The sequence below is a fragment of the Strix aluco genome, chromosome 4 (assembly GCF_031877795.1).
Source record: "Strix aluco isolate bStrAlu1 chromosome 4, bStrAlu1.hap1, whole genome shotgun sequence".
Taxonomy (NCBI): Eukaryota; Metazoa; Chordata; class Aves; order Strigiformes; family Strigidae; genus Strix; species Strix aluco.
In genome coordinates, this window is record NC_133934.1 from 14,412,121 (window position 1) to 14,430,889 (window position 18,769).

The 18,769-nt window shown below is 37.7% G+C and overlaps 1 protein-coding gene across 1 annotated transcript in view; it reads right to left on the reverse strand.

Moving 5' to 3' along the window:
- STK32B (serine/threonine kinase 32B) overlaps positions 1-18,769 on the reverse strand; it is a 182,871-nt gene that overhangs the window by 131,633 nt on the left and 32,469 nt on the right. Inside the window, exon 3 of the mRNA XM_074821356.1 lies at positions 10,883-11,034. Coding sequence (XP_074677457.1) covers positions 10,883-11,034 — 152 coding nt within the window. The remainder of the gene's footprint in view (positions 1-10,882; positions 11,035-18,769) is intronic.

Here is an 18,769-nt window from a genome sequence, read left to right on the forward strand (position 1 = left end):
CGCTCTGATAAATAGTTCCTCCCCATCTTTCCTGTAGCCCCTTTAAGTACTGGAAGGCTGCTATAAGGTCTCTCTGGAGCCTTCTCTTCTCCAGGTTGAACAACCCCAACTCTCTCATGTTGTGCTGTCCAGCTGCTCCAGACTGCTGAGGTGGCTGTTGATCACAGGGCTTCTCTGGAAAAATGCTCACCTTAGAACATTTTACTTGGGATGTGGAGGAAGAACTGTTTATTTCTCAATAGCATACATGTGTGAGATGGCCACATCAGAGCTAGTCCCAAAGACACACTGCTCTTTATGGTTCTAGATGCTCACAATGTCATTTTCAGTGTTTCACTACTTTTTAAAAGCCTGCCTTATCAATCTTTCTATATTTTTATATCCTAATGACTAGTGCCAGTTTTTCAGTACAGCTAAAATTCTTGTTGCCACTTGAACATATGCTAGAAAACCCTATGCTTCATTGGTATCATTCTGTAATTTAGTGATCCCAAATATGGATCAGAATCAGACTTTTGTCCTTATTATTTCCTAGGAGCCTTGTAGACACCATATGTCACCAGGCTTTTAGAACAGTGATAGTGCCAGTGTAGGTATCTTGGTTAAGCTCATACTTTGCCAGGCTACTTAAATTCAGGCAGCTAGAACATGGCTGAAGACAAATGGAAGACATTGCTATAGCAGACTTCCCAGATCTAGTAAAAATATGCAATTGTTCACATATGAACCCTGGGTCATCCAGTAAGGCTGTTTCAAGAAGTGAAAATTGTCCTACCTGTCACTTATATAGAGCTGGTTGTACTGACTGCAAAGAAGAAATGCTTACCCTTCCCTAAGTAATGAAGTACTGTCAAAACTACAGACATCACCATTTACTAAGTGGTGTACAATAATAATAAGGATAATATCTGAGACCAGCATAATACATTTTATCCCTCTCAGCTGTTAATATCTTAACTTGTAAATTATATCTCTATATTTTTCTAGTGCCTTATGAAGTTTAACTCCTAAAATTCCTTTTAAATGCATATAGCTTAAAATATGCTGTTCCATTTTTATCATATCATTTGATCATTTATCATTTATCAAATTACTTTGTCTATGAAGGAATATTTTTGTTTTGAATATTATCTTCAAATAAAGGATATTTTCCTCAAGGAAGTATTTCCAGTGGTCTAGTTCAAGGTGAACAAAATATTTTAGATATTTTTTAAAACTATTTGCAGAGTTCAGCTTCCACAGACAGAACAGCATGCACTGCACAGAGGTCTATAGCTCATCTCTCCTCTTCTTTGAAGAGACCTGAGAAAGAAAACCTGACTTCCTCTTCTTCTTTCTTTGTTTCAAATACCAGTAAAGGATGTTCAGACCTTGAAGAATCTGTCTTATGCACCATTATTGGTTACATTTTCTGATTAGGTTAGATTTTGTACCCATCAAAGGTAAAAAATGCCTTCTCCTTTCATCTCGCAGTTCACATCCCTCACCAGGCTCATTATCACTTCTGTTTGCACCCTTATTTTCTCTCATCCTTCTCCCAACCCACCTTTTGGTGAGCCTGTGAAAGCTATGGTCAAGAAGAGGAGTACCTTCTCTTAGTTTTATTTTGCTTATTCATTTGCCAAAACTCAATCCCACCACCTTGACTTTTTGTAAGAAAGAATTTACCCTCTGCGCTCTGGATAAATTCTAGTTTAGGTAGTTAGAGAAAATCTGATAGGCAGAAGTAGTTTTCCTCCTGGCCACAACTATTTTGCAGAGGAATTTAAATAGTCATCTTCTTCACAGCCCATGACCTTTCCTTGGTCAGGACAGAGTTTGTAAGAAGTACAACATCAGTAGAAAAGAAACCTTAAATCCTCCTTTATGTGGTGTGCACTTACGAAACATGAGAGTTAGTCTCTTCTAATGAGAACTTTACACTGCAAAACTGTCATTAATTTAGAAACAGGATATGATTAATCATCTTCTGAAGTCTTAGTATCAGCTTCTCACTGCACTTTACAAGTGCAATAAATATTATTTTAGTTCAATAAAATGGAATTAAGAGCACACTTATGCTGTAAAAATCTGTACTTGACTTTTAAAATAATAAAAGCTTTGATAAATTTTAATGAACCAAGGCAAAGCTTCCCCTAAGCAGGCAATATTAAAACAATAATGCATTACAGAACTTCCTGCTTTGGTTCAGTCCCACTATTTGCCATTTTAATTGTTACAATGCAAAATTTAAATTGCCTTACACTCAGAATTTTTATAATTATTTATTTATTTACACCTTTTATACTTATATAGTCAGACTTTTGGCTTCTGTTCTGTCCTTTCGGACATTTGGCAAAAAAAGTCCCCAACTTCTAATATTTGGCAACATGAAAAATAGTCTTGGCTTTCTAGCAGGAGTAAAAAGGAAAGATCTGACTCAGAGAGCTAACATACTGCCTGAAATAAAATTACTTGATAGTTCTGTGGTGGGTTTTTTATTTTGTTTTTAGTATTGGTGTCCTGACTTCAATTTGTTATAAACAAAAAAGAATTCACCTACGTGTTTTCTCTGGTTTGAACTAACAGTATCATCACTAAAAGTTCAAATATATTCTAAAGTAAACTAGGAATAATTTCCAAGACATATTACACCACCAGTAGTCTCCAAGAATAACTTTGACATTTTTGGACTAGGTGTAGATTTGCAGTATCTGTTCAGTATCAAGGTTTTGCAGTGAAAGAGTTAAGCACTTATTTTTATTCTGTAATGTTCACGTGAGAGGAAATATCTATTGCAGCAGTGTTTAATGCAAAAAAGATCAAAACTTAAACTATGCCAAAGGCCAATTCCCGCTTTTATGAGGAATGTATTAAAGTCCAAAGATATATATTTCAAGGTGACAGCAATTTTTCGCAGGAAACAATTAGTCACCAGAACAAAATTCAATATAGGCAGACTTGACACAGTGTTCTAATACTGGCAATTAGTATAGGGTATGAAAAGCAGCACAAAACTAAATAACTGTTGGATCATGCATTCATCAGCCAGTGAAGACATTACAGCTAGCAGTCATTTAGCACAAGCATACAACTGGCAGTGCTAAGTCCAATGTAATTTCATAGCCAGAAATAATATCCTGAAATTTACAACTCAAGACAAATCTTTGCTATATTCTCTTCTTCCAATTATCCTACCTTTCCTGCTGCCTCATCACCTTTTCCTGCCCTTTTTCCTCCATCATTATCTCTTCTAAAGCTCTGGAGAACAGACTTTTTTTCAGTCTTAGATATAAAACTTCTATATCTTTACCTATTCCAGATTTACATTAATGCAGTGATTAATTTGTCTAGCTATTTTAGGAAAGTACTCACCCTTTGCTCCCTCTATAGCAAAAAGAGTTTACCCATCTAAGCTCTATGCAAGACACTAAATATATCTTTCTCCTCTGATTTACAATATCTTCTTGCCTGGAAAGGAATCTGAGAGCCCAACAGCTATCTAGAATGTCCTAGGATTACACGGCCTGGGGTTCATGACCTCAACTAAATTCCAAAAGTAAGAAACATATGTTGTATCAATAAACATGTCAGTGGTTGTTCTCCAGCACGGAGACCAAATGGCACAGAAAAGTCTGTGCCTGGACTATTAAACTGTCAGCTTCAAAAACAGGGTGATGGCATACAAGCTGCCTACTGGGAACAATCTGGCTGTGCCTGGGGCTTCTCTGGATGGTGCTCATGCCCCAGCCCACAGCTTGTCTAGGAGTGGGTCTAAAAATATTTAGCAGTATGGAAGATTGGGTTCAAGAGGCCAGAAAGAATACCCAGTTTTAAATTACTAGTGTAGGCATAGCCAAAGAGATATCAGAGTCTTTCTTCCCATAAACCAGGCTTAGACCTGGTATAACCAAAGAGAGCTAAGAGTGTTGGTCACCTTCATTACTCACCAGGAAAACCGAATGTTTGTCAGGACCTTTTGTTTCATTACCTTTTGGGGATCCACCACATACTATTAACATAGACATCATTACAGCCTCAATTTCCTTTTCAGTAGGACTCCTTACTGCTGAAGAGGCAGTCAGGCTAGTTGCAAACACCCAAATGCATCCTAACAGGAAACACCACAAGCCCCCTGCTTCCTTCCAAAAACATCATGTAATTTTTCTGTTAGATCGTGGACTTTACTCACAGCCTTTAGTATAGAGTTTCATGAAGCTCAGAAAGCTGGTCATATTAGATATCAGAAAAGAAATTTTCCATCCCCTATAATATATTTTCACTCCAGATTAGGTCTACTATGTCAAGGCAAGTTACACAGTCACAACACCACAGCCACTAAGCAAATTCACCTAAGAGTGACCGAAACCACTTCCTCTTGTGGCCTGTAAGAACTTGGGGTCTCTGGCAGGCAATTGATGCTCCTTGATTGGTTATTTTCACATCCACTCAGCAGTAAAACACTTATGCAGGTGTTCTTGCTCCCCTGAGTTTGTAGGTTTATGCACGTTTCTGACGCCAGTCTGAGGAGCAGAGCTGTGCTATGGGGCAGTCCAAGGTGACGTTTCCCACAGCCTATTCTAGGAAGGACCTTCACAGGGAAAGTATAATACCCAGTTATGAGTATGTACATGTGTGTACATTAAATAACCCATCCAGCACTTGAGACTGAACAAATAATTTCTTCTCTTCGGAATTCTTTTTTCTCTTTTTTAAGTCCCCTTTCTTTTGAAGATAGGGGTATTATGTGAATTCAGAAACACATGAACATTTTCGCTATGATATGTGTTCTTCACTTGTTCTGGTTTTCATTGGATTTGAAACTCAGTCTTACTCTAGCTGGTAGCAGTAATGTACTTTTGTAGATCTGTCTTATGAAATACATACAGTTTCCATAGACTGGTGAGTAGAAAGAAAAATACATCAAAATATAGAATTACATACAGTTTCCATAGACTGGTGAGTAGGAAGAAAAATACATCAAAATATAGAATTACATACAGTTTCCATAGACTGGTGAGTAGAAAGAAAAATACATCAAAATATAGAGCCACTCTGAGAATGCAGCGAACACTTCTTTATGGCTTGTTAAATATATCAAACATATTGTTCTGTCTATACTAGAAAAATGACCTATAAGCTGACAAAAGTAAATCTTCATCCTTCTACCCTGCTGCCTTTGAAATTGTTCTGACAATGTAAAAAGTATAAAACAGCATTAAGCAAGGCTATTAAAAATAAGATCACTTCAATGTCCCAAAAGTTTTGAGGAATGGTCCAAAATTTTTTTCAGATTTTTCTGTTCTACATCAGCAGAGAAAGTATTTTGATACATGATTTTTGTGCAAAAAACCTCTGCCATTAGTGGTAAACTGTATTATTATTTTCAGATCAGGCAGTGGACCTACTCATGTTTGAAGACAAGTCATGTAACAACAAGTCTAGCCACATTGGTACATAGGGAGTAACCTGGCTCTTGGCTCAGTCCAAATGCATGTTGTGACAAAGATATTTAAAATATGGATGCTTTCAGGAACGCAGGGGACACCCAGATATTTGGGGAAGGATAAACATGGATAAAATACTGGATCTTAGAGAAGCACATTATAGTCTCAAGGTGGGACCATGTTAGGAGCTGACATTTCTACAGCTCATTCATCTACGCTTGAAAAACACATGACATACAAAAGGTCTGATAAAAACCAGGACTGCTTTTCATTTTAAGAAGGAATCTTTATTATCAGAAATGCCTCTAACAGTGATAAAACTGGCTACAAGGCTCACATATCTTTAAGAATTTATTCAATTTCATCTCTAAAATGAAGGTTATAAATCAACCCCAAGCCCTTCCTGAAAAACACTGTTATCCTCCAAGCTGTTATGAGCATTTACAGAAGAATGATTCTTTTCTGTGTCTGATGTTATGAGAGACAGTTCATACTTCAAATAATATCATTTATAAGTTGAGATTGTGAAGCTAAATTTAATAAAGCTCAGAGAAGATGCATGAGCCTCAAAAAGCTTTTTAATATAGATCTTTTGGAGTTGAGATGCTACCCTTGTTTTATATTAGCTGTTCTGTATTCTTGTGTATGCTGGGATTACTGATGGATGCCAGCAGAATTACCCAATACAGAAGGTTTACCTTCTTTCCTCTTCCTTTTCTCTCAACAATAATTTAACTGATGACAGATTGCTTTCCCATTTCTCATTACTTCTTTGTGCGGTTATCATGTATAACTAACGGGCTTTCCAGTCTTCATGTCTGTTTCTTGAGTTGCTAACTTTTCTCTTTGATAATGTAATTCCTCAAAGAAAGATTAATGTGCTTGGTTATTATTCCCTTTGGTTCAAGGAATTGTTGGGACACTTACTACTATATCAATTTTATTTTATATCTTGAAGATCGAGATGATTATCATTTGAAAATCAGCAGTTCTGGTCAGACAGTCCCACAAACTCATGAAAAGGTTGTCATGAGTGGAATTTACTCCAAATATGCTTTTCAATATGGATTTAGGATTTGACATTTTGAATTGAAAGAAATAAGATTTCATCTCAATTCATCCAAAAGCAAAAAAATAAATTTTGATGACGCTGAAGTTCTTACAGAAAATGATACTTAGAAAAAAATGCAAGTATTTTGATAATAAAATTCCCTAATTTTATCATCATGTATATACCTTCCAGACAAAAGAACAGCAGATCAGATCCAGGCCACCTACCTAAGTCTTGCTTCTTATAAATGGGGATTAGGGGAGGGAGGAATCAAGGGGAAGGGACAATGCAACCAAAATAAATACCTAATTTCCCTTTCAAATCAATGGAGAAATGTAGGTTTCCCTGAAGACTTTTGAAGTGTCAACCAGACTGGTCCAGCTGGCTAATTACTTTCCACTGAGATTGCAAGGGGCAAAAAAGATAGATTTATTTATATCAAAAAAGCTGTTGCACTAATCATCACATTTTATATAGTAGACAAGTAGTCAGCTCATCTAGAAAGGAGGACACATGAGTCTAGGCTCCCCTTAGTGTGGGCAGTCACATCTCCAATTTTCCACAGACTACACGACTGTTTCACTACAAGCCCAAAAAGTTTATGTGCAAACACACTTTACTATAGCTCCCCGTCCAAAGTCTGTTTTCAGTTTTTATCCAATGACAATATCTAATGTAAAAAGCTGTTCACCACCACTCATCTTAATCTGAGTCCTGCCTTAACTGAATTCCTGACTTTCTCTAGGAGGGTTAGCATTTTTTTAGTTAAGTGAACAGAATGTCAGTGCCTGTCTACTGATGTGGTGGCTGCAGCAGAGCTCTTGATGGCGGATTGGTACTTACCTTCTCAGAATGATTACTTGTGAATATTCTCAGGAAATCAAAGTTTATCAATACCCTGACTAAGTAGGGAAATGCCAATTAAACTTACTAGGCTGATGAAATTTATGAGCCTTAGTCACCAAAATCTTACCTTAGGCAGGATTTCTGAAAACTGATATGCACACTTAGAGAGTGTGATAGAGTCTAGAAAGACTGACTAGTCCAAAACAGCCCGGTCAAAAGAAACTCAACATTTACATGAGCTGTAGCTGTGTTATTGCCCATACACCATGACATAACTATTCCTTGTTAAATTAATATTCCAGTTTGTGAAATAAGGTAGAGTTAGAAGTTCCTGTTACAGCACATTTGTATATTTACAATGCAATTAACAAAATGAACAGAAAAAAATCTAACTCCAAAAAGTGAAACACAAATCTAGCTGCAATCACTATAGAATAAATGCAGCTTCAACTGTTTCCTTCCATTAGTATGCCAGGAATTGACTCAGGAAGAAATCTCATGGATTCCTGCTAATCATCTGATGTAAGTTATAGCTACAATGTAAATATATTCGATGCAAATTATTATTGCATCTAAACTGCAAGTAAAAATGCATTAAACAGGCTGCTAGTTTACCAACAATCAATGAAAATGCTGTTATTTTAGGAGATTATTGCTGGGAACACATAAAATATGTTTAAGGAATATTCCATTTGTATTTGCAGTGTTTCTTTCTTCATGATAGTAAATGAACAAACAAAATGTAGTTTCAATTATTAAATAAATAATATATAATTAATATCTTCAAGAGCTTCATATAGCTTAGTGTTAATAGAACAGATGTGACTATTATTTGTGGGTCACTTGTGATTTTCGTATTTTGCCCTTGTTGCAGTTCCATAACAGAAGTTATTATCTGAAGACAATGTGTCTTCACACATTTCAACATCTTGAAATTCAGGCAAAAGTTGAGATAGAGTTGAGGTCTGGAACATGCTACTGCAGTTTTCAAGTGTAGACACTCCATAAATATATCAGAAGCTATTTTAAATTAATATAGGATTGTGCAAGCCTAATTATAGAAACATATTATGGTTCTGGTACAAAGAATGAGCAGTATCTCCTACTCTCATTTAGCTACTCCGGTTATCATAGTAGATGAAACATGCTGGGGCGCATTTCCAAACACTCAGGCCAGTTGGCAGGGAGCAGCTCGTGCCTCTGCTAGGAAGTCCTTGCTGTTAAAGGGCGCTGGCCACACCATATAGATCCGTGGGACACTGTGAGTCTGGAATTATCCCAGGAGCTATTTGAAAAGGGGCTCACTCACATGGGACAGGCGCACGCCAAAGGTCAATCCAGCTGCATCAGGCAGCACCTGGGAATGTTCCTGAATGTTGTTTCACCTACTAGCTTAGCTGTACCTTCACACGTTCATGTTTTGACCCTAAGGAGAACCAAACTATACTGTTTACATGGGCATTTCAGGCTGTGAAGCACTGAGATGCTAAGGCAAAAAGGGCTGAATGGTTGCACAAGGAAATTGCATATCTTCGCAATACTATCCCTAAATGTGGGCATTGATTTTAGACCTGGATGTAAGACTTCAGACTATTCCATGTTCTGTCTCATACCATAGACCTGGAAACTAACCTTGGTGACATGGAGACAGGACTGTTGGCCACTGAGCTGGGTCACAAGCATTAATGCAAGTGATAAATTCCAGGCCACATCCATAGGAGGTGACTTGTCATTTATTACATGATCTCATGGGTGGGCAGGTCCCCTCTGTGCCTTCCTTTCAAAGAAAAATCTTGTCATTCTACCTAATAAGCATCCTAGATAGACTGGTCAACTATAACTACTACTAGAGACATTGAATATAGAACATTGGTAGTGCACTGGAGCATCTTGAATAGTGTGATTTTTGCCTGAAATGTTTTGTTAATTCTAGAGTACTAAGTTTCTCTTTAATTCTCTACATTTCTCGTATACACATATAGTATAACATTTGAGTCTTGAGTCTTGTGACAGTATCCCAGAAGCATGAGAAGAATAAATTAATTATTTACAATAAAAATCATCATCACACCCAACACATTTGAAGGTATTGTTTATTTCAGGTTTAATCTTTGGCATGAAAAAAGAAAACAAGAAAGAATATTTATTAGCTAATTATAATTCAGTAATTGGAAACTAGTATACTTTTTGTTTCACAATAAATATTTGATCTTTAGTCAAACCTCACCACTGTTATGTTTACTGAAGTATCTTGTAGATCACGTTAACCTATGACTGTTTCTGCACAGTGTCTAGTTACACAGTGGAAATCTTTGCCACATCTTGATAAAGAACAAAAGTTTGTGTGAGTTCAAAAGAGATTAGACAAATGCATGAAAGAAAAATCCACAGGCTCTTAAGCACAGAGATACCACATCTTCGGTGAAGAAATCCCCAAAGTACAGGTTGCTGGAACCTTGGAAAATATACTGGGAAAGTTTTGTATTACAGTCACAATGTTTATATATTGTTCTCTAAGTCTCCAAGAGGATATTAGGTTAGCTCGAATATGATCATTCATGTCGAGTGTAGAGCACTTGAGACACATATATATTAGGTCCCTTTTGAACAAATTTTGGGATCAAATGCTTTGCTGGTATAAGTGAGTGCAATTATACTAAAGCTGTGTTCACTCAAGCCAGAACATAATTTGGCTTTTAATTCATGAAAGGTGCTAAGCTGACAACAAGAATTTTTTCACCTGTACAGGTCAAGAGTGAGCTAAAGGATGGGCAAAAGACTTTAGGTTAGGCACTGACCTCTAGTAAGACTGCTAAAACTCACAAAACAGATCTGTTTGCACTGTGACCCTCTGCAACCAATCAAGCTATTCACAAACTGAAAAACTTGCATATCATAATGGTTTATGTCTCCTTTTTTTTAATTATATAGGCCATTTTCAGATAAGGGAGGATAGGTCTACATTCCATTACTACTATCACTACATAAAAGCCTGAAAATATTTTAAGTTGAGGGTGTAATTGAAGTTACTCTTTACTTCACCAACATTTTCTCACATTCATATGTGACTGAGGCATTCAGTGGCTAGCACAGGGAAGATAAGAGAAATTCCAGGTGACAAAAAGATGCTTTTCTGTTGTTCCATGTCAGCCATTTTTTAAGAGTAATTGATTTTTGAGAATCAATTAAAAGAAGTTTTATTTGAATGGTTGGGCTTGATATTCCACAGCCTTATAACAGATGTTTAGTCCAGGTATTGTCAAAAATAAACTATGAAGCTGGACAGAACACCACATTTCCATACACTGCTGTAACTATCTGGAGAGAAACCAAACCAGAAATGATAAGGTGAATGTGATGTTTAAATACTCCAATGCGAAAGGACATCTTTAAAATATTCATGAAAAATAAAACCATCTGCAAAACCTAAATACCTTTAAAAAAGAGGTCACCAAAACTTTTTCGTACTCTTCAGCTTTCCACCCTTTCACAGCCTGAACTGATTCAGCAAAAAGAAGAAAACAAGAGATCCTTAATAGAATTTTAGAGGTTTGCTTACCATAGATTGACTAGGAAGGGATGCTCCAGGCCTTGCATTATCTGTAGCTCCCGAAAAACATTTCGAACTTCATCTCTCTCAATACACTTCTGTTTATTCATATATTTCATTGCATACATTTTCTTGGTGTCTCTCTTCTGTACAATGCACACCTAATTGACAGCAAAGTAAAAGAGAAAGTTTGACACCTACAGAAAGGAAACTCAGCTGTGACTTTAAAAAAAAAAGAGCCTTTTATGATATTTCAATAATCCAGATCTGGATACTATATCCTAGGAACAGCTTCAGAGAGTCCACATCACAGCTATGCAGGGTTCCTTGTAATAGTTTGTAATTAACAAATTAACAAAAGAACATGCCACCCCTGAATAAGAAGAAATGGGCACCCAGAAAAGTGGTATAACTTTCAGAAGTTACACAGTAAAGCTGGGAGAAATACACTTTAATTGCTTGGATCACAGGCTATTTCATTAATCACAGAAATTACTGCCTCCTGTGTAAGAAAATGCACAGTCATTGTCCTCATTCCCACAAGTCAATACATACATCTTGATTACTGCAACATAAACATAGCCTACATTCACAAGGCTCAGTATTTCATCTAAATATCAGAATTATGCTCCCTTAATTATCATTGAAAAGAAAATTAATTCTCATAGAGAGATTCATCATATTATTTCTGAAGTCACAAGAGACCATTACAATGATTCCGTCTCTGGCAGTAAATTTCTTTTCTTTAACTTTGTTTTCTTTTTTTTGACAAAAGTCAAATAATTTTGTAAATGCAGGAAGAAAATCCTGCATGTAAGGCCTGGACTGTTTTTCATCATGGTAGTTTACCTTTTGAATGAAGCTGGAGAGTATCACCAGCACCACATCCAAGAGCCACCATTTTAAATATGATTTCTGGCAACATAGAAATATAAGATTGTTCTGTGTCTCATTCCAAAAACTGGTGTAAATCTCATCTTCATAACAGCCCCTGTTTATCAACACAGAGCAAAATTATATCCTCAACAGACTTTTGCTCTGAAGGGTTTTTCCTGTTAATTAATCAGGACTTTTTAAAGTGACACTCCTAGTGTGTTTTCACTGCCAAGAGTATATTAGCTGAAACTATTATTTTGGTGCAACATTTATATTACTGATACATCCATAGGCTCCAATCGGAATTTTTCATCATCAGGACATATACAGACTATGTACTGGCAGCGCCTGGTTCAGATATCACAACTCTGTAGTTTTTCAAGGGTATTCTAGATTCACTTAGTGTGGGCACTAGTCTTTTATATGTATATTTACATACATACACACATGCACACACATACACTCACATATTATACACACACAAAATTATAGTATACACACAATAGTATACACACATGAAATTAGTGCTCAAAGATCAGATTACATCATGGTACTGACCCAAAATAAATCCTTTAGTTTTGAGTTGTATTTTAAGGAACTTGCATGCTCAAAATTCAGAAATGGTCTGGAGATACTAAGACAACTTCCCACAGCTGAAACCTCTGACTTTAACAAGGTGTCATGTGGATTCTGGACCTGGTCATAAATCACAAGCACCAGGGTGAGGACCCTAGAGAGACCTACTGTGTGGTTACTTATTTCTTAAAAGCAGAAGAAAGTCTCTAGGAGCATACTATCAGCATATTTTACTTCCTCTACCTTTTTCCAGTCCCTTGAAGAAGAACTGGGCCAATTAAACAAAACTGCATTTATTTTTCTGCAACTTTATTGCCATTAAGTGTGTCCTTCAGCTCAAATATACTCCAAAGAAAGGGGTTAATAGACTACTTTTAACCTATAATGATAAGGTGTGATTAAGCAGAGTTTCTAATTACCTTTCCTAATATCAGGAGATATTCTGCTAATTAAGTAAAACATAGATGGTAATGTTTTGTCTTCAGCCCATCAATGTTGCACAATGGTGAGTACTGAAACTTTGTTTCATTTTCCTCCTTGGGCTGTTATGGAAATTCTAAATGTTGGTGATGTCCTTAAGATAACTAAAGGTTCACACTTATATGGAAAGAACCCAGGCTGTGGAACAATGGGGAATTGGGTTTGGCCTTTTGGGGGAAGAAGAGGTAGCAGGTGGGATTGAACTGGAAGACTGGAAATTAATTGTTCAAGCTTCCACAGGTTCTTCAAAAGTGTAAGCAGAATTTGCAGGGGCAGTTCCTGACATCCTCTCTGAGACTATGTAGACACTCCAATTTAGTGAATCACATTATAAAGTACAGCGTTTATGGATTTTGGCTCAGAACCTAAGTCCAGAAGTTCATTCACTTACATGAATTTACAGCATGATTTTCATGTGAAACTTGGCCAAGACTGAGGTGTTTGCAGCCATCTCTTGTTCCGTTACATAAAAAGCCTCCCTACTGAGCCATTAACTAGTGAGACTGCTGAGAGAATGGGGTTTTACTCGTCAGAGAGTTACAGGTTTGACCAACGCAGCAAACTAGGGTCACATAGAGCACCTAAATGTGTAATGTAAACAGGTTTTGAAACACTGCTGTGACTCCAGAAGGCACTCACTTCTCTTACCTGCCAGTAAAGACAACGGTATTCAGCACAGTTGAAACAGACCTTCTGTTGTTAGTAGAAGCTTGCCTTGTGCACAGCTTTAAAGCAGAATGATAGTAAACATTTTCTAGTAATGTATACCTACACACATCTTTTAATATGGTTTCAAAATCAATAGGATTTGAATGAATATACTAAAGCTACTTCTTACTAAAAATCAGGAAACACAAGCTGCACCAACATTGATGTTATTGTGAAAAACATCTGACATTGCTATGACAGCACTCAATCATAGTGGAGATCTTCACTGGCATTTCTACCTGCTGGCTGTTACCTCTTCGTCTGAACAGGACGTCAATGGGTTGAAACTCTTCCACTACTGCAGGAAAGAAAGGAAAATCCCTCGAGCTCTCTTCAAATGTGCAGTCTTAATGGGAAATGTTTAAGCTAGTTTTTTTTTTATTTATGGTTTAAATTCTTTCCAAAGGAATCATTTTTAAAATAGGGACAAACAGGTGCTCTGGCACCTCAACAAACAACTTCTGTGATGACTCATTATTGCGGAAGTCTGTGCCTTATTTACACATATCAGTATGGAAGCCTGTCACGCTCACATTACTAAAACATCATCTTTCAATTTTTCTGTGAATATCATTTACCAAAGCCCAGACAATGCCCTGCTCAAACTGGTATCACTCCTTCAGCAGTCTCTACAGGCGATGCTTCAAACCAAATATAAGTGTCACGAACTCAACAGCTATCTGGCTCCATAGTCAGCAGGGAGTGACAGGCACATCTATCTCCACCTAAGGTATGGGTCTAAATAGGTCCAGGAACCATCTCTAGAGGGATGGCTTCTCCCCCTAAAGAGACTGTAGATAACTAGCTTGGATGTAAGCATCTGTGTTGTACATGTTTAAAGGCAGGCAATATGAATCCCCATTAATTTTCTTTGGAGTTATATGGTGCTTATTTTTTAAAGTCTCTTGTGAAAACATTCCTCTTCTAAAAATGTTTTTTCTACATGTTTTAGCTGTTAGCACAGGGTTGTATCTTTTTTATATCTAGGAGAAGGTAACAATGAGTTGCCTTCAAAACTATCAGGTTAAAAGAAATTTGACCGGAGCGTGACTTGGAGCCACTTTCCCTCAAATCCAAAGGAAGAAAACCAATAGATTATGACTGCAGGGCTAAACTTTATTTTTCAGGAGCAACATATGCTGTGGTCCACTTCTAAACTACCTTCTTCAATTTGCTCTGATTTCACATGCAAAAAATAGAGCACCTATAGATGGAGTTTGGTCTGCAGATTAAGAGGTCACACAGCCACTAGGGCTGCTATGGGCTATTTCAGAGCTAAGTGAAGCAGGAGAGTTACGCTGAGTAAAACTGGGGCAGAATTTGTTACTGGTTTGCTGCAGAAAGCTGCATAATGCTGTGTTGGCTGAGCAGCCATACATAGCTTCAGAGAAGCTCTTCCCAGAGCAAAAGATGGGGATGGCTGAAAAATTTGACTTCTCCTGTTTCCCACTAACTTCAAAAGACTTCTAGCTCCCATGTGATTGGTCTGGAAAGAATAGCAGGGAGCAGGTGCACTTGGTCTCAATAAAGTCATTTTGGTCTGAGTTTGGTACATGAACACTTAGACTTCTCAAACTACCACATGATAAGGTTTCATGACAGGTCACAAAAAAAGGAGAGATACAAAACTGCAGTCAGAGAAAGCTCCTCTGTGCAAGGTCACTGTTAGGTGGAGACTTGGCAGCTGGAGTACACACTTCATCCATACTCCTGTATCATAATATTATGCATCTTAGGTCAGTAGATCAGATGAGGAAGCTATAGATGCCATGAGTAATCACAGCCCAGAAGAGGGGCTGTGGCACTGCATGGGCAGAAGACACTCACCTAGATGTAGGGGACTACAAGACAGAAGTCAGCTTGACACACAGTCAGTGTGGGAACCGACAGATCTGCTATAAAGCATGTGCCTGAAATACTGCTACCTTGTCTGCTCTTACCCACATACTCTGAAAAACTAATGCTCATAGTCTCAGCCTACAAGCAGAGCTGTAAAGATTTACGCAAAGACGCTGGAGAATAGATGCCATAAGTTTGGCTTTACACTGCCAGGGAATTTCCTTGAAATAGAGAGATTCATTCCTAAATTCCCCTGAGCAAACCATGACAGCTGAAGCAGGGACCAAGCATCTGCTTAGTATCCTTTCATATTAACTCAAGCTAAAAAAAATAGGTGGTTATACTGTCAAACAATATTAATATTCTGCAGTTGTGTATTATGTTGCTTTTAGGATAGCAACATATTTTTTCTGAAATACTTTACATATTATTTAGTAAAGTACCCTCAATCAGTGCAGACGTGATTCTGGACTCCCATCTGTTTTATACCAGTGTAACTTCAATTACTTCAACAGAGGAAGTCACTGTTTTATACAACCAAATTAATCAGAATTAAGTCCTGTGTCTCAGCATCTTAGACAAATAGGGGAAAGAGTTTGTACATTGAAATCATAATTTGAATTTAAGGAGCTTAGATTGCTCAATATACCTGTTCCCATGAACAGAGAACTTGAAGAAAATTGGTACTATAATATCCTTGAAACTAATTGTTGCACCTGAATACAAATTATTTTGCAGCATTGAGCCTGTAGTTATATGGTTACTGTTGCAGTAAAGAACAATGACAATTCTTGTATTTCACTCCTAGTCAGTTTTGTACTTACTGGATGATCTTCAAATATATAATTTTTTGCAATATTTTGTTTGATGAGAATGATAGCTCTACATACATCAAAATGGAAAAATTTACCCAGATTAAACATGAGAGAGCATTTTTAAGGTATCACATGGCATAAAGAAATAGCTACTTAGACCAGCGTTCAGCATTTTTTGTTTGAATATTTTAAATTGTCTACTTCTGAATTGACTTAGAAGGTAAATATTTACTATATGAATAAAACCTGTTTGGACGAAATTTCTGACTTGGTCCACTTCAAATGTATTTGGAAATAGCAATAGCTGAAACATGCCAAGCATAACTAGCCTAAAGTTCTTCTGGAAAAAGAAATATGTTACATATGAAGACACCAAAGCTTAAGTAAAGAGCTACCTTCATCTACCTAGCAAAGCAAGGTCACTGAAGCCAGCAAGGCTACTTTTAGAGGAGTGCCACATACCTTGCTTGGGTACCACTGTCACCCTCGTAGCAGGTCTGTACCAGTATCTGTATGTACAGATATGTACACCAGGTATGTATACATGTGCCCAGGAGTGGGGTCAAGTATTCATAGAGTGGTTCCACACCATTCTGCCATAGCTTGCATGTCACTTGGCTTGAACAAAAGAACCACTAACTTATACAGAAGCTGTGGCTGCGATGGTCCTACACAGGCTCAGAGCTCACCTTCTTCATCTGCCCCTTACCAGGGTGCAACCTGAGCTCTCAAAGGACACCTTTGAAGCAAGCCTGGTTGTTGCCAGAAACAAGAGCATGCTCCTTGTTTCTCTTCTCTCCACACCCATTTCCTGCCCTTCTCCCAACTGCTGTGAGGTATCTTCACTTTTTCTGGGGAAGACGGTACAGTGCGTACAAGCCTGCACCTCCTCTTAACACGTCCCTAAGAAACAGCATGTACTGAGGCAGCATCTTAAAACAGGTGGCCACTTCTCAGAAAAAAAAAGTTCTTGACATACAAAGCATTTGATACCAAATGGCCTAGGAATACCTGCAACAGCAAATATTGCTACTGTGAACTGAAAATGCCAAAGGAAAATGCAGGGAGCTGCTTTCTGAAGCCAGCTGGGAGGGACAGAGCAAAGCTGCTGAAGCAGCCAGCCCCAGTGGAGGAGGTGAGGTGCTGAGGATCACCTTGAGCTGTGTGCACAGGAGCAAATGGAGCTGCATGGAGTCTCTGCCACATCAGATAGGCCTCTGCAGGATATTGCTGCAGGAGGTAAGGTTGCTGTAGCAACCAGAGTAATTTAAGAAATATTGAGAGAGAGGGGGAGAGCAATTGTACCAACAGCAATAAAATAAAAAAGTAGAGCATGTCTTAAAACAACCTACTGCTCTCAGAAAACAGAAAAGGCCACAGAGCAGCCATAAAGGAAGAAGGCAGTTTAAGGAAGGCATGATACTGAACACGGTGTTACATGTTGCAGGATGCTAGACCACAAGAGACCCCAAACAGTAAAGAGCAAGTCAACGGAGATTAGAGGTCTTGCATCATTCGTTGACATTTTCTGCTGCCAGGTACTTCCAGGACAGTAATAGGAAAAGTTGCCAGCAATGAGGCTTCTAAATTAACTATAAAGGCAAGACTGACTCACAGAGAAAGACACTTGAAACAGTGACTGATTTACCATGTTGTGCTTTTGGCTCTGGTATAATAGGTCATTTTAAAATGGGTTTTTTTCTTTCCCTGTCTCTTGTAGGAAAAATAAGGTGATTTGTCAGAAGCTTGCATTCATTCAGGAAAAATAAACCTGTTAAACCAAGGTTTCTTCTGTTGCATTTGACAGCTGCAAAATAAGGATTTAAGTTTAGAGGGGACTTATGCATGAGTCTTTTCTTGCATTAAACATGTTCTCTCAGGGTTGTGAAACCTTATTCTCACCCATACATATCCCCAAGGCAGGTTCACAAGAACACTGCAGCCATATGAACCTATAAGAAGATTAGATGATTCTAGAAATATCATAGAAACATTCACCAGTTTCCTGAATGCAACGGAGAAGAGTGGATCAAACATCCACCAACAAGCCTTCAAAAAGCACTTAAGATTGTTTTATTTTCCTGCATGACGTGGAAGGGTGAGGGAGCCTTTGAAAGGGCAGAGACGGTAGAGGTGCGAATAGGGAAGCTTTGAAAAAAGAGGGGTGCAGGTGATCTTTGTGATAATCAGCATGATTTGGATATAGCTTTAACTGCTTATCCTGTACCTAACTTGCACTCCTGGACCTGTGTTTAGTTTGAAGTTATTTTCCATCATTGTATTGTGATAATAAACTATCACAGATCTCCAGCTGCCCTGATTTTTGAACTTGAATATCATTTTGTAATAGTAACATATTCTTCTATTGGCTTCAAAGAGGGTTTCTCTTGGAAACTACTGAACCAAATGAGGACCATGCCATGAAGGACCATGCCATTCTGCAAGAAGTATTTTCGGCCTCTGTAAAATGAAAGTCATTTTTCTGCATGGAAGGCCAAGAGCCAGCAAAATCCTGTGTATGTTCTTAATGCATAACTACAGAAGTAACTCACTGGCACTCAGCTGGCATATACTCAAGAATCATTGAAATCAAGATCTAGAA